General features: G+C 45.6%; 2 protein-coding genes across 6 annotated transcripts; one reads left to right on the top strand and one right to left on the bottom strand.

Annotated features, from left to right (window-relative positions):
- The first annotated feature begins 96 nt into the window (after positions 1 to 96).
- Positions 97 to 5,723, top strand: LOC128256293 (dynamin-like 120 kDa protein, mitochondrial). Of its 4 annotated transcripts, none has more exons than XM_052986588.1 (14): positions 97 to 256; positions 362 to 650; positions 715 to 850; positions 1,009 to 1,125; positions 1,227 to 1,301; positions 1,362 to 1,951; positions 2,034 to 2,407; positions 2,472 to 2,636; positions 2,696 to 2,874; positions 3,613 to 4,085; positions 4,860 to 4,978; positions 5,041 to 5,125; positions 5,201 to 5,405; positions 5,462 to 5,723. In XM_052986588.1, exons 1-14 carry the CDS (start codon positions 228 to 230, stop codon positions 5,524 to 5,526), a joined length of 2,901 nt encoding a protein of 966 aa, XP_052842548.1. In that variant the 5' UTR covers positions 97 to 227; the 3' UTR covers positions 5,527 to 5,723. The 4 variants fall into 4 exon arrangements, with proteins under 4 accessions (XP_052842548.1, XP_052842547.1, XP_052842550.1 ...); XM_052986587.1 differs by having other exon boundaries at positions 2,696 to 2,883; XM_052986590.1 differs by lacking the exon at positions 1,009 to 1,125.
- LOC128256295 (uncharacterized) lies at positions 5,704 to 17,935 on the bottom strand. Of its 2 annotated transcripts, none has more exons than XM_052986591.1 (4): positions 17,796 to 17,935; positions 17,225 to 17,372; positions 7,877 to 9,755; positions 5,704 to 6,961 (listed from the first exon to the last, which is right to left on the bottom strand). In XM_052986591.1, the coding sequence occupies exons 3-4, from the start codon at positions 9,750 to 9,752 to the stop codon at positions 6,807 to 6,809; spliced, it is 2,031 nt and encodes a 676-aa protein (XP_052842551.1). In that variant the 5' UTR covers positions 9,753 to 9,755; positions 17,225 to 17,372; positions 17,796 to 17,935; the 3' UTR covers positions 5,704 to 6,806. The 2 variants fall into 2 exon arrangements, with proteins under 2 accessions (XP_052842551.1, XP_052842553.1); XM_052986593.1 differs by having other exon boundaries at positions 17,225 to 17,394; positions 17,796 to 17,910.
- Positions 17,936 to 18,696: the final 761 nt, after the last annotated feature.

The following is an 18,696-nucleotide window of genomic DNA, read 5'->3' as shown; positions in this document are numbered from 1 at the left end:
CTACTGTCCTTGCTTTGAATTTTGCCGCCTTGTTAAAAGTGTGTACACATCTTCCAATTTCTCCACCAAAGTAGTGTCTTTTCCAACACTGCCGATCAGCTGTTCCGCCTCTGGTCACACAGCCCCGGTCCCGAAAAAGAGATGATTTTTTGCGGCACGAAAATTGATTAATAACTAATAAATAAACAAAGTTAACTGAGCGGAAACTGTTATCCTGACCAGCAGTCATGTTGCGCATCTATCAGAACACTTACCGGTAAGGATGCGTGGCCGCCGCGGCAGAGGCCAACGGCTTACCTCGCCTTTTTCCGGACGATTTCGTCATCGGCGCATCTCTCATTTGGCCGTGTTTCATCCACAGGCGCACCGCGAGAAAAGCTGTTGTCTACTCCACGAAAGTGGCCTGCTGCAACCATTCCACACTCAGCCGGATCACCAGCCACCCGCGTCGTCAGCAGGATAATGGCAGCTCGCGTTCCCATCAGCGCCACGAGGAGTTCCTGCTCGCCGGCAATCCGGCGAGGGGTTGGCAGATGCCTCCGCCGTCGCGTGGCTACGGGATGCTGGTGGTGCGCATCCTGCGGGGAGCCCTCAAGTTGCGCTACATCGTCCTGGGCGGCGCCATCGGCGGGGGCGTGTCCCTGAGCAAAGTGAGTTTCGCATGTTATATAACACTCGTTGCAAATTCAAAAGATACGCATTGTTTTTGCCCAGAAATACGAGGACTGGAAGGATGGCCTGCCCGACTTCAAGTGGCTGGAGGATGCCATGCCGCAGGGCGAGCGGTGGAGCCAGTTCTCGCGGAATCTCATCGAGGTGGGCTCCCTGGTCAAGAACGCCATCGATGTGGGTAAGTGTCCCTGCTGCGCCTCCTTTTCTCGCCCCTTCTATCTCTCACTTTAAATGGTCATTACCGGGGTCAGAATCGCATTGAAATCTTCGTTTTGTTTGATTTGATTTCGCACTGACTGATACTGTTAATGATGTTATTGGCGCGTTTGCTTGTAGATCCAAAGCTCAAGCAGCTGGGCGAGGATAAGTTGTCGGAATGGCGCAGCTGGTTCGACAGTCGTCTGGACGATGCCATCGAGGCGGCCGACTATCAAGGAGTTCAGATTGTCGAAAGTAGGTTCACACAAACACACAGACTCCCAACCTTGGGGCCAATTTAAAGTGAGAGAACCCTGCCCACCGTAGTCGAGACTTATTCCTAACATCTGTTGCAGCCAAAGATGACCTGAAGGCCAAGACGACGGTGGCCGCTCTGGGCATAACCTCCGATGAGAGTCGCAAGAAGTATGGTAAGTTCCAGGGTCCCTTGAAAATCGAGCATATATACATTACATTGGTTTTGCCCACAGAGAAGCTGCAGAGCCAGGTGGAGACCCTGCAGACAGAGATCATGAACGTGCAGATCAAGTACCAAAAGGAGCTGGAGAAGATGGAAAAGGAGAACCGCGAGCTGCGCCAGCAGTACCTCATCCTCAAGAGTAACAAAAAGACAACGGCGAAGAAGATCAAAAAGTCCCTGATAGACATGTACTCGGAGGTTCTGGACGAGCTGTCGGGCTATGATACGGGCTACACCATGGCCGATCACCTGCCCCGTGTCGTTGTGGTGGGAGATCAGAGCAGCGGCAAGACCTCTGTGCTGGAATCCATTGCCAAGGCTCGCATCTTTCCACGCGGCAGTGGAGAGATGATGACGCGAGCCCCAGTGAAGGTCACCCTGGCCGAAGGACCCTACCATGTGGCTCAGTTCCGCGATTCGGATCGGGAATACGATCTGACCAAGGAGTCTGACCTGCAAGAGCTGCGCCGCGATGTGGAGTTCCGCATGAAGGCGTCTGTGCGAGGTGGCAAAACAGTGAGCAATGAAGTCATTTCCATGACCGTCAAGGGTCCCGGTCTTCAGCGCATGGTTCTTGTGGATCTGCCAGGCATTATTTCGGTAATGCATATACCTTACCTTACCTTACCTTACTTTTTGCATATACCTTAAATATCAAATTTTAATATATGATTTTCTTTAGACCATGACTGTGGACATGGCGTCGGATACCAAAGATTCGATTCACCAGATGACCAAGCACTACATGAGCAACCCGAATGCCATTATCCTCTGCATTCAGGACGGATCTGTGGATGCCGAACGCAGCAATGTCACCGATTTGGTCATGCAATGTGATCCTTTGGGCCGGCGTACCATTTTTGTGCTCACCAAGGTGGATCTGGCCGAGGAACTCGCCGATCCCGACAGGATAAGGAAAATCCTCTCCGGCAAACTCTTTCCCATGAAGGCTCTGGGTTACTATGCCGTCGTGACTGGACGCGGACGAAAGGATGATAGCATAGATGCCATACGGCAGTACGAAGAGGATTTCTTTAAGAACTCCAAGCTTTTTCAGTGAGTATCGAACGCATATGCAAGATATGATGTATGAAACTAAAGTCAACCTCTTTAAACTTAGTCGTCGTGGAGTTATCATGCCGCATCAAGTGACGAGCCGTAATCTCAGCTTGGCGGTGTCGGATCGTTTCTGGAAGATGGTGCGGGAGACCATTGAGCAGCAGGCGGATGCATTTAAGGCGACCAGATTCAATCTGGAAACCGAATGGAAAAACAACTTTCCCAGGTGGCTGCTTTTATCTCATATTGATTGATCTATTTAACATCTCTGGTCAAATTTCTTAGATTGCGCGAGTCTGGCCGTGACGAGCTGTTCGACAAGGCCAAGGGCGAGATACTGGACGAGGTGGTGACGCTCTCGCAAATCTCCGCCAAGAAGTGGGACGACGCCCTCAACACCAAGCTGTGGGAGAAGCTCTCCAACTATGTGTTTGAAACCATCTACCTGCCCGCCGCTCAGTCAGGTTCTCAAAGTAATATTTTGTAGTGCTAAGTTGTAGGTTGTAGGCAGACTTCGCCGACGTCATCATTGGGGGCACGTCCATCCCATCGCCCGTCATTGTGTGCAGTTCTTCAAAGGGGCTTTCCCCTGCCTCGAACTTCACGTGTATCTGTAAATGTCGTGTCGTAAAAATGTTTTGTTTAATTTTGCATTTAACATGGCCCGCATTCCCGTGCAAGGGAATCACATGCGTCGAAGATTTCTAAACCGGTTTTGGACCTCCTGCGCGACTCCCCATTGAATCATGCGTGTAAATTTAATGTGTACTCCCCGGCGTCCAAATTCATCGCCATTAGCACCGTTTGCCTTTGCCCCGAAAATAGAGTGACTAAGCCGGGATCGTCACAGGGCCTGCGGCCCAGTCATGTGCCGGAAAGTGTTATGAGCGGAGATTTACGAGCACCTGTAACGTAACCAGATTTTTGTTAATGTGCACAGTATGAAAATGTATGCGATATCAGCGATTAATCGCCGACAAACACGTTATGGCCCGCACTGCGGCTATTTACTTTGCATTTTATGACAGCTGCGTTAATTTGCTCAATGAATTCAGCGAAATCAATGTCTAATTGGTTCAAATTGCATTTATCGAGTTAGGCATTTGAGTGTTTTGTGGCTTTGTCTACCATTATACCCCCATATTTGTGTGCCGGGCTAGTTTCGCTCAACTAATTGCATCTAATGATTGCGCTCTTTATAGACTCCTTCAACACAATGGTGGACATTAAGCTGCGCCAGTGGGCGGAGCAGGCGTTGCCAGCCAAATCGGTGGAGGCTGGCTGGGAGGCCCTGCAGCTGGAATTCATCTCGCTGATGGAGCGCTCGAAGAAGACGCAGGATCACGACGGCATCTTCGATCAGCTCAAGTCCGCAGTGGTGGACGAGGCCATTCGCCGGCACAGCTGGGAGGACAAAGCCATCGACATGCTGCGCGTGATCCAGCTGAACACCCTGGAGGATCGCTTCGTGCACGACAAACAGGAGTGGGACTCGGCGGTCAAGTTCCTGGAAACTTCCGTCAATGCCAAGCTCGTGCAGACGGAGGAGACGCTGGCCCAGATGTTCGGACCCGGTCAATTGCGACGGTTCACCCACTGGCAGTACCTGACGCAGGATCAGCAGAAGAGGCGAGGCGTCAAGAACGAACTCGACAAAATCCTCAAGAACGATACGGTAAGCTTAAAAGTTTAAAATATAGAGACCGTACACATTGAAATGCTATAACAAAAATAACAATTTAATAATTATTTGTTGAGAAAAAAAAAAAGGTACTCAAAAAATATTTAATTTTATTTTTAACAATGTTTTCTGATCAAAAAATTATTAAAAGAAATTGTTTTTTAGCCTATTAACCCGTATTTCCAAATACATTTTTTTTTGTAACTATAAAAAATATATAAAATTTGAATTTGGGTTTTTTGATTAAATTAATAAGCCAACAGATCAATCTCTTTCAAAAATGCTGCACAAAAAAAGTTATCCGACTTTGAGCGAAATATCGCTGATGAGTAATTATTATTTTTCGGCTCAAAACAATAATAATTATTGAGTGGGCAATTAAAAATTATACTCAAAAAACAATTTTTAAAGTGTGGTTTTTTTTTTGTTAATCAGATTAATGATTATTAACTATGGTCCCTGTTTAAATGTCAATAATGTCAATTATACGATAAAAATAACTTTAAATACTTAAAAACTTTCCCAATTTATTCTTCACATTTAATTTCAATATTAAAAGAATAATTTCAAAATTATTAATGATTAAAACGAAATTATTCTTGAAACCGTTTTGTAACCGTTGAAATCTTAAAGTTATAAGCATTCTCATTTAGGCATAACTAAAATATATTTTTTTGTATTGTAAAATATCCAAAGAAATCTTAACCTTTATTGACTATCTTGATATTTTTTATAATCGTACTCTAATTCTTATAACAATAATTGTAGAAACATTTACCCACTCTAACCCATGATGAGCTGACGACGGTGCGCAAGAACCTCCAGCGTGATAATGTGGACGTGGACACGGACTACATTAGGCAAACGTGGTTCCCAGTCTACAGAAAGTGAGTTGACTTGTCTAACACCATTTCAGGCCTATCTGTGACATTTATGTCCTTCCCTTCAGACACTTCCTGCAGCAGGCGTTGCAGCGGGCAAAGGATTGCCGGAAAGCCTACTACCTTTACACGCAGCAGGGGGCAGAGTGCGAGGTGAGCCGGAAGACTTTCGCCTCATTCGAACCAATTTATTTAATGGTATTTATGGTTCCCTTCTGCCACTTTCAGATCTCCTGCAGCGACGTGGTGCTCTTCTGGCGCATCCAGCAGGTGATCAAGATAACGGGCAATGCGCTGAGGCAGCAGGTGATCAATCGGGAGGCGCGGCGCCTGGACAAGGAGATCAAGGCGGTGCTGGACGAGTTCAGCGACGACGAGGAGAAGAAGGGATACCTGCTCACCGGCAAGCGAGTGCTGCTGGCCGAGGAACTGAGTGAGTTAACCGGTTAATTGAATTTAGCGCCATCCTAATTGCTCCCAATTCAACAGTCAAAGTGCGACAGATACAGGAGAAGCTGGAGGAGTTCATCAATTCACTGAATCAGGAGAAGTAGTGTGCCATGACCAAAGACACAACACAACATCTGAGGCGTTACTTATTTAACTTAACTGGATAGTTTAAGCCCACATTGCAAATGTTCGTTCATAGTCACGCTTGAGCTCCGAGCTTCGAGCCCCGAGCCCCTTAGTTAAGCCTACTTTGCGCTCCGAAAGTAATAAACCAATAGATCGTTAGTTCGTATTACTGAAATCGTCTTTATTGTTTATGAAGTGTAACCTTATGTCGCATGCAATGCAATGTAAACTCATTTTAATTAATTTAAATGTAATACAAATCATTCTTTCTGTTTCAATGTAATTGTAATTGTAGTTGATAAACGTAAACGTAAACGCGAAACGCACTCAACGTGCTGAGTATGTAGCGGTCCGTGTGTTTCTCTCTATCAGTATCTGTATCTGTATCGTTTAATATATAAATCTGTTTGCATAAGAGCACAGCGCTTGTAGCAGATGCCTCATCGTGTGGCTGATTGTTTATTTGTTTTGTCCACGATCGGCTAATCCCACGATGCAGCGGTATCGAGGTGCATTAACCCCGCACCAAACGATCGGCTGGCCGCGTCTCTAATTGATTGATTGTTTGATTGATTGATTGATAAACGTATATCTAGCTAGCTATGTAACAAGTCCGTGGTGGCGGTGCAGTACCATATCTCTTAGAGGGTAAACAAATGCTCGTTCCCTATCATGTTAAATAACTCAACAAACGATTCTTAACTTGGCAGTCGACTTGTGGCCCAGCCATGTGCTCAGCTGCTTACGGCTATCATAATAATATTAATAATGTGTTCGGTTCTCCACTGCACTCCACTGCAATCCGCTTAGCCTATGCTGCTCCTCCACTAAAGCTTATAGAAACATAATTTACACTCGCTCCACTTGGCTGTTATGCGTGTGTGTGTGTGTGATTGGGTGTGTGATTGTGATTTAGGGTAAGGGTAAGGTGTTGTGTGCTGTGATAGGCACTCGATATCGCTGAAGGCACAACATTACGCTTAGTCTAATCTTAACGTATCAAGTACTCGGAACACGCTTCCGCGCTCGCTCGCTTCCCCACCGAAACCGGTGTGGAACTCCATCGGCATGTCCATCGACTGATTGGCAATTGGCAATTGACAATTAGTATGTTGCCAAAAACCGAAGGTGCCACTGCCATCGGAGACAGTCAGTTAGCGGCTGCGCGATGACAAGGTGTTCGGGCTGTTAGGCTGTTTGGCTGTCTGGCTGGGCAGGTAGGTCTTCGTTTGCTCCATTCGCTCCACAGCTTAGCTCCCTAGGCCGCCGGCAGGGGGGTGAGCTTCTCGTTGCGCCGCTGCTCCCACCTGCTCACACAGGTGAGCGGGTAGCACAGGAAGGCCGACAGCAGGATGAGGCCACCGGCGAAGTAGAAGGCCATGTTGTAGCTGTTCGTCATCTCGTACAGGATTCCTGTGGGGTATTCAAATTATCAAAACATTAGTTTATGTCAATTTCTTGTAAATTAATAAGTTCATATATAAGTTTGGTGACCCCGAACAAGAAAGGAAGGTCTTTTAAATTTCCTTTTTTTTATAGCTTTAAGAGCTTGTGCATATATCCTATTTTAAAGTTGGCCTTAATAGTTAAAATTAAATTAAATTAAATAAATAAAATCAAGTGGACCGACCGTTACGGTATTTTATCAACTTCAAAACAATAAATATGCCCCCTGAAATAACCGGGTTTTAGGTGGCGCCATCTACCAAACAAATTTGCATTTAATCAACGAACTTTTAAAAAACTGGTTTGATTTTAAAGATTTTTGTATGAGTGGATAGGTATTGACCTAATAAACATATATAGCCTAAAAACTAACCATTACCGTGCTGCTGAATGACACGACAAACTTTACCGATTGGGCGTGTCCACATTTTGAATAAAAAAAACTTGAATCTGCATTTAAAATCCCAAACATCTAGATTTTATAGTTTTTGTTAAACATGGCTAGTAATTGGTATAAATAATTGTCATTTGCGTTTTGGATGAATAGTTTTTATATTTTAATGTATAATTGTGTATTTAATAAACTGAGACGCAGAATTATATCTTCCTTATATACACTCCTTAATCTGATTCTTCTTTAACAAAGACAATATTAGATTACTAAGATTCAAAAACACTATAACTATAACTAGACGAAAATTGAGAGGTATATTTTCAAAAACTTGTGGTATAATTCAGTTGTACTTTTAATTTAAATCCTATTTTTGTTAAGCTTTTTTCTTTTGTTTTGTTTTGAGATGTTAACCCGGTTTTAGCCAAGTTAGTTAGTAGAGCTAAGTTGCGGTACGGATAAAAGGCAAATTGTAGTGCCCCATTACTCACCCGCAATGGGACTGCCAAAGGTGGCCGCCAGGCCCTGGAAGAGCATCAGGAATCCGTAGGCGTTGGTCAGCTTCTCCAGGCCGATCAGCTCGACGGCGATGAGGGAGCGCAGAGCCGAGAAGCAGGCGATGCAGATGCCGAAGAAGAGGGCGAATGTCCACTGGCTGGCCGTGGTGATGACCACGCCGCTGAAGATGGTGGCGATGCCGCCGGCGGTCAGGGCGAAGTTGTTCAGCCAGAGCGGCTTGATGGCCGGGAACGAGCTGATCGAACCGCACACGATCCTGGCGAAGGTGTTCACAATGCCGATGCCGCCGAGCACGTCCAGGGCGGTGTCCTCATCCATGCCGGCGGCCTTGGCGCGGTCCACCAGGAACGAGAAGGGCACAAAGAAGCCCATCATGGTGAGGAAGCCGCTGAAGGCCAAACACATGAAGGCGGGCGACTTGAGCAGCGTGGTGTCCAGCATGGTGGCCAGGGTGCGACGCACTGCCTCCGGGCAGATGCGGCATCCCTTCTGTCGCTCCTCCAGCATATCCTGCTTGGTGGGCAATCGGGTGACGGACATGTGGTAGGCCAGCGATGTCTGCGACTGATACTGCGGTATCCGGGTCAATGATCCCGTAAAGAAGATATCGTCGCGGTACATGGGTCGCGACGAGGAGTGCGTCTGTCCGTGATGGGCCTCGTGGGCGGCGGCGGCGGACCGCTTGCCAATGTCCTGGGGCCGACGTCCGGAGACCGTGTGGCGACGCGCCTGGATGGTCACCGGCTTGGCCTCCGTCTCCAGCAGATTGTCGTTCTCCGCCTCCTCCTCGTTCTCGCCCACGGTGGTCAGCTCCTTGTGCAGATTGAAGGTCAACTGCTGCGGATCGCCGTTGGGCGTGGTGGGCTGCGACTTGCGCAGCTGCTTCAGCTCCGTTCCCTTGCCACCCGGGGTGGTGCCCGAGGGGCGGCGCTCCAGGTTCATGCCCTTGAAGATCTCCTGGGCGGTGGGGTAGTGGTTGCGCTGCGACGCACCCATGTACGTGTTGTGGGCCGAGTTGGGCATCGAATAGGCGAATCGACCCTCGGGCAACGGCTTGGTGAAGGCCGCCTGGTGCAGCTGGGGCGTGGGAGCCACCGTGTTGCCGTGTCCATTCAGTTTGCTCTTCTCCGGATCCTCCTCGTTGCTGGCGGACAGCGTGATCGGCTGGATGGGCCGGAAGGTCAGGCCGAAGACGGCGCACAGCAGCACAATGGCACCCTGGATGGCCAGGGTCTCGCGCCAGCCGCTCTTCAGCAGCACCTTGGTGAGGGGGGCGAAGACAAAGGTGCCCACGCCGGAGCCGCACATGGCAACGCCCGTGGCCAAGGCACGCCACTTCTCGAAGTAGAAGCCGATGATGACCACGGCCGGGATGTAGACCATGCAGAAGCCAATGCCGCCCAGCACGCCGTAGATCAGGAAGAGGTACTCCACGCTGGTGGCGAAGTACGACAGGCCGAAGCAGATGGCCGCGAATATGGCCCCAGTGATGGTGACCGGACGGAAGCCGAACCGGTTGGCCAGCGCACTCACAAAGGGTCCGGCCATCAGGTAACAGCCGCTGAGCAGCGACGACACGAACGCCACATAGCCCTTGCTCACATGGAACTCCGCCATCAGCTGCTCCTGGATCATTGGCGAGCAGAAGACGATGCCGTCGATCACCGTGCAGCAGAGGAAGGAGGCAACCATTACCACCCAGGCCCAGCCGCTGTCCGGCGGCACCACAACAGCCGCCTCCTCGATCTCGTCCTCGTTCTCATTCTCCTCCTTGATGTTGTCCGGCTGCCGGGACACCAGGTTGTTGGTGGCCAGCTCGTCCTGCGACCTCGTCTGTTGCGTGGCCATTTCCTGCAAGGATTAATTAGGATTAGGCCGATGAATGGATCAGTAGGGAAGCACTCAGCTTGATTGGTTACGCAAGTGTTTACCCCAAAAACGAGTGGCCTTCACATTGCGTATACGCCCCCATGGCCCAGCCCATTTAGCATGGAATCGGTCTATTTTTAAATGTCACGTGTCCCGATAGCCGCGCAATTGAACATTCACCCTGTACCTGTACCTGTACCTGTATTGCCACAGTCCAGGTTAAAATATTAGTGGGCAATTTGGGAAACTCAGCAGGATTAGTTCCCAAATACAGGATAACCCAGAAACAGAGTTGTGCATGTAAGCATGAGCATTGCATTAATTTCAAATGCATTAAAAAAAGTAATGCTGGTAAAAACACTTTCTAGTACAATTTTAAATATTTGTGGACAATTTTTATAAAATATTTTTTTAGCAGCTTTACTTTTTTTTCATAGTGCTAAAAAAACAAATTAATATTCACTGGCAGAAAATAATCAATAATAAAATATATATTAACAAACCGCACAAAATAAATTATAATTATATACTTATTTATTTAGACTTTTGTACTAGCTAAAATAGTACTAATTGGTTGGAAAACAGATTAAACAAATAATATATATTCAAAAGTATATTATATTCTCTACATCTTAGCATTAGCATTGCTTTGTAGTTTATGATGACAGACTGTAATCGTAATATATATAATATATTATATATAATATTTTTGGATAGTCCTTTTTTTATTAGAAAATGAAGTGCTAAAAAATCGGAAAATAATCATTAATAAAATATATATTGACAGACTCAACAAAGTACTTGATTTCTTCTATATTTATCTATTTATTTATATAATATAATAATAATATTATTAAAGAAAATGTAATGAAATAATAAATTTGCTTTTTATTTGGAATTAAATATTTTACGAAAGTCTTTTACTTATTTCTAATAAAATGACTAATACCAATAAAAGGAATTTAAATGTTCTCTGTCAGATAATGATTATTTATAAAATATATATTAACAACAAACAAAACAAAATAAATACTAGCCCATATGTAAACAGATTAAATAAATATATTCAAAAGCATTTCATAATCTCTCAAAAGATTTCAAGAGCACAGTCACTATTCGTTTTCCCGCAGCTATGCAAATGTATCTGTGGGATATCTGCGAAAATAGGTGCGTGGTGTGAAAGGCTTTTGCTTTTCGCTTTTTGCTTTTTGCTGTTTGCTGTTTATCACATCGACGTCAATCGGCAGATGGCACTGAGGGGGGGGTGGTCTTTGCTGGTTGGATGGGTGGGTGTCAGGTGGTGATCAGTGGGTGATCAGTGGGTGGTGGGTGGTGGGTGGTGGGATTGTCAAACGTCAAACGCCATGGCCAATGCCAGGGCCAGGAGTGCGTCAACGATTGTCTTGGCCAAGTAAAAAAAAAACAGCAAATGGAATTTGCAATTATGTATTCCATTTGGCAGAGGCAGAAGTCAGAACTCAGAAGACAGAAGACGGCACACGAGTACATATTGTTGTGTGAATTTTGCCTTTTCTTTTGAGTGCTTCCCTTGTTTGTCCACATCTTTCGGCTAACAAACTCTTGGCCTTGGCGCTGGCTTTGCTGGCTTTACTGCCTTTGCCGCCTTTGTCGCCTTTATCTAATCTGATCCGCCTAGGGGCAAATTGGCATAGAGTTTAGCCAACTCACAACCAACTGCCCTGGAGCGGATGCTTACATGGACGGAGCCTGGAAAGCCGTCGTAAGCACACAAGGCGAGCTGATTTGTGATGATGATGATTTTGTAACTAAACCAAACTGATCATCCAAATATTTGACATCCCCCGCCCAGACAGACTTTGATAAAAAACAATGTCATACCACAAATTGCAGGGATTTACGGGCACCGAGATTTCATCGTTTGCCACTGAGATATAGCTATAGATAATCACTGGCTCCTGGTAGCCGGCAGGCGACTGCATTCCATAAATTAATTGATAATTTTGCCAGATTTGGGGCTTATCACGGCGGATTTACGTGGCCCGGCAACGGCTTAACCGGACAGTATACGGCTTATATGGCCAACTGATACGGATTCGTGCCTGGCAACGGCAGCACCTTCAGCACCTTCAGCACCTTCAGCACCTCCACCACGTGACAGGGCCCAGTTTGATAATTTCATTTCCTTTATGACCGAATTTCGGCTATATCATTGACCATGCGAATTTATGGGACCCCCATAAAGACCAAGTGCCACGATAGCACAAGGGTCTGGTCTGGTCTGGCCATGGCTGTGGCTCGTTTTTGTTTATTGTGCAATCGAAAGTATTGCGACAACCATCCTCGAGCCAATCCAAACACAATAACATAATACTTTGCCGCACACCCATTGGCAGGCAGACCCCTTCTTTCCGACTCGTATTTCAGATTTTGTTTTCGTTTTCATGCCCAAATGGCCACGTCGGCGATGGCCTGTGGAAGTGCTGGATGCCCATTGCCCAGAAACAAGAATCGAGAATTGAGAATCGAGTATTGAGAACCGAGAACCGAGAACCGAGAAGTGGCAGCCGAGCATCGAGTACCCATCGAAGGAAACCCGTCAAGTGCCTTCGCGTAACTGACTTGCAACAGCAGAAGTATAAATAGACATTAGCGCTTACTAGTTGCCCCGATCCCATATTGTGACCATCATATCGAAAGCGAAGACATCTTAGGGCTACAAATTGTCTAAAGGACGCACCCAGAGTGGGTCTTGCGACTCTGCCAAATGGGGTTTATCAGCTATCTAAAGGGGTTTGTGTAGAGTACCACTGAAAGTAGTGGTTTAAACTCTTTTAGTCTTTAATATTTAATTATTAAATATTTTTATATTATTTTGTTACATATATAATATGTATATATGCCAGAACTACTAAGAACTACTTGACATCTATATGTACACATATAACTGAAGGTTTAGTTTTAATAATTATGTTTCGAAACTAAATTGACAGTATTAAATAATAAATAAAGATTATTTCGGTACTAACTAATATAACCCTTATACTTTTAAGTTTAGTTTTTATACCAAAGAGTCTAAAACAGTAGTATAAGAACCTATTTTTAATGCACATATGTTTTTTTTTTGACATTTTCGTGCTTATTATTTAATACGCATCTTATGATATGATTGATATCCAATAGTTTGTAACAATAGGGTGTTTATATAAGTTGCTTTACCCAATTCCCCGATAAGTCCAACTTTCTGTTCATTTCTGTTTAAAATGTGTAAACACTCTGCCTCGATAAGAACAATTGAACATCCATATGTAAATGAACTGCAGCTCCTTTACATCTAATATATCCGTAATCTGTAGTTCCAGTTGTTATTGCTGGTAAGGGTATCCCTTATCCCGACTTTGTGCTCGGGCATAACTAGCTTTAATGCTCTCCGTTTTGTTTGCTTCCCGGTGGGATTGGCTCCACAAGCGACGGGTAATGTGACAAGGCGGCTCCTGCGGCCTCCGTGGCCTCCGAATCCGTCCCCTCCCGCTTCTTGTAAGCTAATCCCGCTGCGGGTAAACAGCCAACACCCCCGAACCCCGCCCCATCCATCAGTCAGTTTTTTTTTTAGGAGCCAACGGGGGCGGAGGTCACAAACACTTGTCAGCGCCAATTGTGACTGTTTGACAGCGCTTAAATTGATGCCCGTCGATTGAATTAATAAATGTTATAGGTAAACACATATGGCCAGAAAAGGACGGACATTTAAGGAGGGGGTTGCGTAAGGCCGACCAGACAGACAAAAACGCAGACGCAGACGCAGACGCAGACGGAGACGGCGACTTCTTAAGATGTTTTCCTGCCGCACATGTATCTGCAAGTTCGAGTACGAGTATCTCTATCTGCCAACGTCGGTATCCCTCGGTATTGCACACATATGTCGCAAGTAGTACATGGCTCTGTTATTTATAACATGCAACTGTGGCCGTCCGGTTCTTGGTCTGCGTCCGGGCGTCCTTCTCTTGGCTCCACTTCCTCCTCCTCATCCTCATCATCCTCATCCACCTCCTCCGTCTCCTCGATTTCATCCAACTCTTCGTGCGTGCGGACCCATTTAGATAGTCGGTGTCGCGGACAGGTTCCGATACTCGTAGCCGTATCTCAGCGCCGCAATTTGTAGGTACAAGTGAAGCAATCGTTAAACGACTTTATGCTCAAAATATTAATTAGCTAAGCCGGCCCCAAAATGGAGCGATAGCCCTAGATGGTGAGTCTGGCGGAGAGGTAGCAGTGAAAACGCAGACATTGGACCGAAGAACAACGACTTTGGGATGCTCTTAAGTTTTGGGATGTTGTTTTATTCCTTGGTGGAATTTTGAACTCTGAATTAACACAATTACTTATAGAGCAAAAATGTCTTTAAAGTAATTCTATAAAAATGTTCATTGCACATTTGAGTAACAAAGCTTAGCTTGAAATAAATATGGTATTTAACATAAAAATACAGCATATAGAAAAGATGCCCTTATAAACGGCTGCCTAATTAAAATGGTTCTAAAAATAGGAAAAATATTTGAGAGCAGCAAAAAACCATTTCATGTGTGAAAAAGTTACTCTGATTAACTATAATAATTATTTGTTTAATATCATTTTTATCTGTATTAAAATAACTAAGAACAATGTGAAGAATGTGATGCAACAGCTGCAGAATAAGTGTATTTGGTGTTCCAAAAATGTATTTCAGTGACAAATCACCCCGAAAACGAGCGGAAGAGTTCCAAAAATATATGTCTGGTTTGTCACCGGATCAGTTCTGATCTACGGATGGCTTTCTCCGAAGAGGGGACACACTCTCTTCACGACTCCACACTCGTGTGGCCACTTCAAGTCGACCCCATTCCGGCTGGGATTGCAAAACACTCGAGGCCAGCTGTCACCTCAAGTTCATCGCACGGCCTTTCACCCGGCTAAGTAATCCAAGGAGCACGATATGGCTGTGCTTAGAGGGAAGTATCTGACACAGTTAGCAATCTTATGCGGGGCACTATCAGCGGCTGATTCTTCTGGTGTGGACCAGTTAAGACACCACAGAGACCATAGACCACAGAGACCACAGAGCACAGAACACTATCGGCACGAACAAAGACCGCGACAATTAGTGGAGCGATCAATGGTCGCCGGGGCCTCTGCTCCGGGGTTCTCTCTCTTGCGACGGAAGTAGAGCATGGGATGGGATGGCTCGTAATCAATTAACATGTTCAAATCATGGAAAATAAGTGCAAGCAGCGTAATTATTTCTAAATCAAATCCGAGAGTAGGAGAATAATCAACGAGCAAAGTCGTGATCCGTGTGTTCGCGTAGCGTTATTTGAGTGTAAAGTGTACAGTGTACACTTATTGGGTTATCTGCACGTGGCTGCGTCAGTCACTTCCCCATCGACAGATGTCATTGTCTCATGACGCAGCCCCCCAGTTTCCACATCCGATCCCATCCCATCCCATCCCATCCCATCTCTGATTCCAATCCAACTCAACCCCGAATCGAGCTGTGATGCTAAGCAAACTGATTCGATCCATTTTGACCCCGACATTGGCGCCAAAATGCTGTAACTGTTGCTGTTTTTGTTTTCGTTTTTGTCGCCGATCTGATAAGCAAATCAAGGAAACAAACAAACTGCAACTGCAGTCTAAAATTGGCTTAATCTGTTGTCAATATTTACAGGCCGATTATCGATCCGTGTTGAGTGGAAATTTCCACAGCTCAAGTCTCGAGGCAGTCAACCCTCCACTCTTCATTCTCCATTCTCCATTCTGGGTGTGGATTTCCCAATCCAATGTCTGCAGTCTGCCGTCCACACGCAGGCGCACTCGACCATGCCGATGAATGAGAAACCCAAGTGGCTAAGAATTCCTCAAGCCAATGTTGAGAAAACCCCATTTATTTGGCAATGAGTGGGGCCATTGTGAATGCAGAAAACATGTTTTGCCGCCTGGCTAATGGGAATTAAAGATTTCTAATAAGCAAGCTCCTAATTAACCGAAACATATATATTGAAACATGCCAGTCTCTCTGACTCTGACTTTGATTCAGATTCGATTTCGATTTCGATCTCTATTTCGAGTTCGAGTTCGAGTTCAAATTTGAATTGATTAATTGCCAAGGCAGGGCAATTAGTGGTGGAGTGGGGGAAATTGGGTCATTGGCATCTTGCAGTTCTAATGCTTCCAACCCGCGTCACGGCCCATTGATACATATGAATATGGATGGATGGATGGATGGATAGATGGATGGATGGATTGAGATACAGTTGTAGATGTCGTCTGTTTCAGCTGGGCATTTTCGACTTCTGACTGCTCGACAGCTGTGGGTTCTGCCATTAACACTTGGCCTGCGGCTTGTTTTGTTTGTTTTTTGCCGGCAACCGGTTGTAAGGTAAAACGCAGCAAAAGCCACGCGCTGAGCGGGCTTAAAGAAGAAGCCTTGGGCAAATGCCAAAAATTCGATCGCTGACTCACTCTGTGGCGAAAGGCGTGTCGAATCGAGTCATATTGGATTGAGTCGGATCGGATCGGATCGGATCGAAGATAAAGCCAAGCTCACCGGCCGATTTGCATGCAAAATTGTTGGCCATTATTAATGTGCGGATAATGATGGCAAGCGCATTTGCATAAGCAGCAGGTGCAAATAGATACTTTCCTATCTGACAGATACTCTACACTGGTTATATTCTGTCGATGTATAAATGTTATTGAAAAATTTATATTAATATTTTCTAATATAGCTCGAATCAGAAAGGGAATAAATTTATAGTCAAGCAACCTAGAAGCTCATCAAACAGAAATCACATGGTTTTTACTTGATCATATCTATTTATATTTATATAGTTTTTATTTATATTTTTTTTGATCGATTTTCAAACGAAACGAGGTCAAAAAACTCTACTGACAAACACAAATATGGGTTTCACGACCAAACTGTGGTATTTTCGAAACGAATTAATAACATAAGATCACGATCTCAGCTCAGTACCGGATTGATATTGTTGTGCTTGGGAGCAACAACATAGGCTTAGTTAGTATCGATCTAACGTAAGCTGATTTCGTTCTTTGTTCAAGTTCAGGGGGGAAAACAAGGCAACAAAGACGGCTGCAAATTGCGCCTCGAAAGTCGTTCGATGCCGCTGCCTTTTTCCCGGTATCGATGCCGGGGGCTTTAGACCATTCCCATTCCCATTCCCATTCCCATTCCCATGCCCACGTCCATGCCCACATCCATGCCCTGCCTGCCTGCCTGCCGTTCGTTTGGGCCAACATTTAAGTGGGAACATGGATAATTTTTCAAGCCGCCCCGCTCGCAGTTTTGCCGCATGTCGCTGCGTTGCGTTTCGTCGTTTGGTTCGTGGTCGTCTGTTTTTGGCCAAAACCCGTTTTGAGCCAAGTTAAGAGAAGAGAAGGGGGGAGAACTCTCCAGGTTCTGGGAGTTGGCTTACCTATCTATATGTTATGTTGTCGATTTCGGTGTCGCCTTGTCGATGTTGTCGATGTTGTCGGTGTTGCTGGCGTTGATGATGCGGCACTGTTGCAGTTGCTTGTTATTGGCAATATTATTGGCAACTTCTGCTCTGTATTTTTGGCGCGCTGCAAAGAATTTGATGTGTGTCTGGTGTGAGAAAGCGAAAGCAATCGAACGCGTACGCCGACACAGTAAAAGCGAAAGTTAAAAGTCAACGGCAAAGGCAAAGGCAACGGCAACGTCAACGAGGAAGCGGGATCGGCGTGAAGCGAAACAACACGCTTAAAAATACTTCTAGCATATATGTATCAGTATCTGATTATACATATGTTTATATAGTCAAACAGAACGGAATGGAACTGAACGGAGCACAGAGCAGCATGTATATATGCGGAACATATAAAAAGTGCGCGCGGCTATGTCGTTCCTGTGCCGATGTTGCTCTTGCTATTGCTATTGCTTTAGCTGTTGCTGTTGCTGTTGCTGTTGCTTTCTTCGCGTTTCGGGAATTCGTTTCGATTCGGTTCGAGTTGTGCTATTTGCTTTACTTTTCTCTGTTTTTCTGTCATTCGTTTTCGAAACACTCAGTTGCGGTTTCCGCTGCGGACGCCTGATCGCCTCATGAATCGATGCGAGCGACGCGACGGACTAAAGATAACTAAGGGAAATCAGAATGTGTTGGCAGTATAAGCCGCGCAGCAGAAAGCAGCACGGCAGCAGCAGCAGCAGCAGCAGCAGCAACAGCAACACAAACAGCAACACCAACAGCAACGGCAGCAACACTTTGAGCTGGTGTGCGTGAGTATCTGTGTTTCGCCCTGCGAGAGTGTGTAACTTGTTGTTCGGATTTCTGGTTACACGGACCGCGTTCTGAATGGAATCGCCTGGATCTGATCCGAACTAATACGATCTGATCGCCCTACGAAACTAAAAAAACTCCCGGAGCAGCCATTGTAAGAGCAAAAAACGCAATGAGAGTTGCCGGCATCTTAGGTATTTCATGGCTCTCCTTAGCCAAAATGGCTCGAGAACACTCCGTCGTATACGCAATGCTCAGCGGCAACCATAGTTGCTGTTGGTATTGCTATTGCTGTTGGTATTGCTGTTGCTGTTGCTGTTGTTGTTGTTGTTGCTGTTGTTGTTGCTGTTGTTGTTGCTGTTGACTTTGCCTCCGTTTCTGATTCGATTCGAGTGTTTTTGGGAGTGTTTGCCGCGGCGGTTCTCTTTCTTTTTTGTTTTTTGGGACTTTTTCCAGAGCAAAAGAAACTACACAAATATGGTTTTGTAGTGTTCTCGAACAATATCAAGAGTTGGATAACCCGTGTGTGAGTGTTTGCCCTCGTGCTGTGCGTGTGTGGGCCTCTGGCTTTTTCCACTACCAAAGAGATAAACTGAAAAATGTGAATGGAACTCATTCACAGGGTTTTGGAAGTCTGGAGTTTATGTTTG

Source organism: Drosophila gunungcola, assembly GCF_025200985.1.
Source record: "Drosophila gunungcola strain Sukarami chromosome 2R unlocalized genomic scaffold, Dgunungcola_SK_2 000013F, whole genome shotgun sequence".
NCBI lineage: Eukaryota > Metazoa > Arthropoda > Insecta > Diptera > Drosophilidae > Drosophila > Drosophila gunungcola.
Note: the sequence above shows the minus strand (reverse complement) of the source record. Positions and strands in the feature narration are given on the sequence as shown.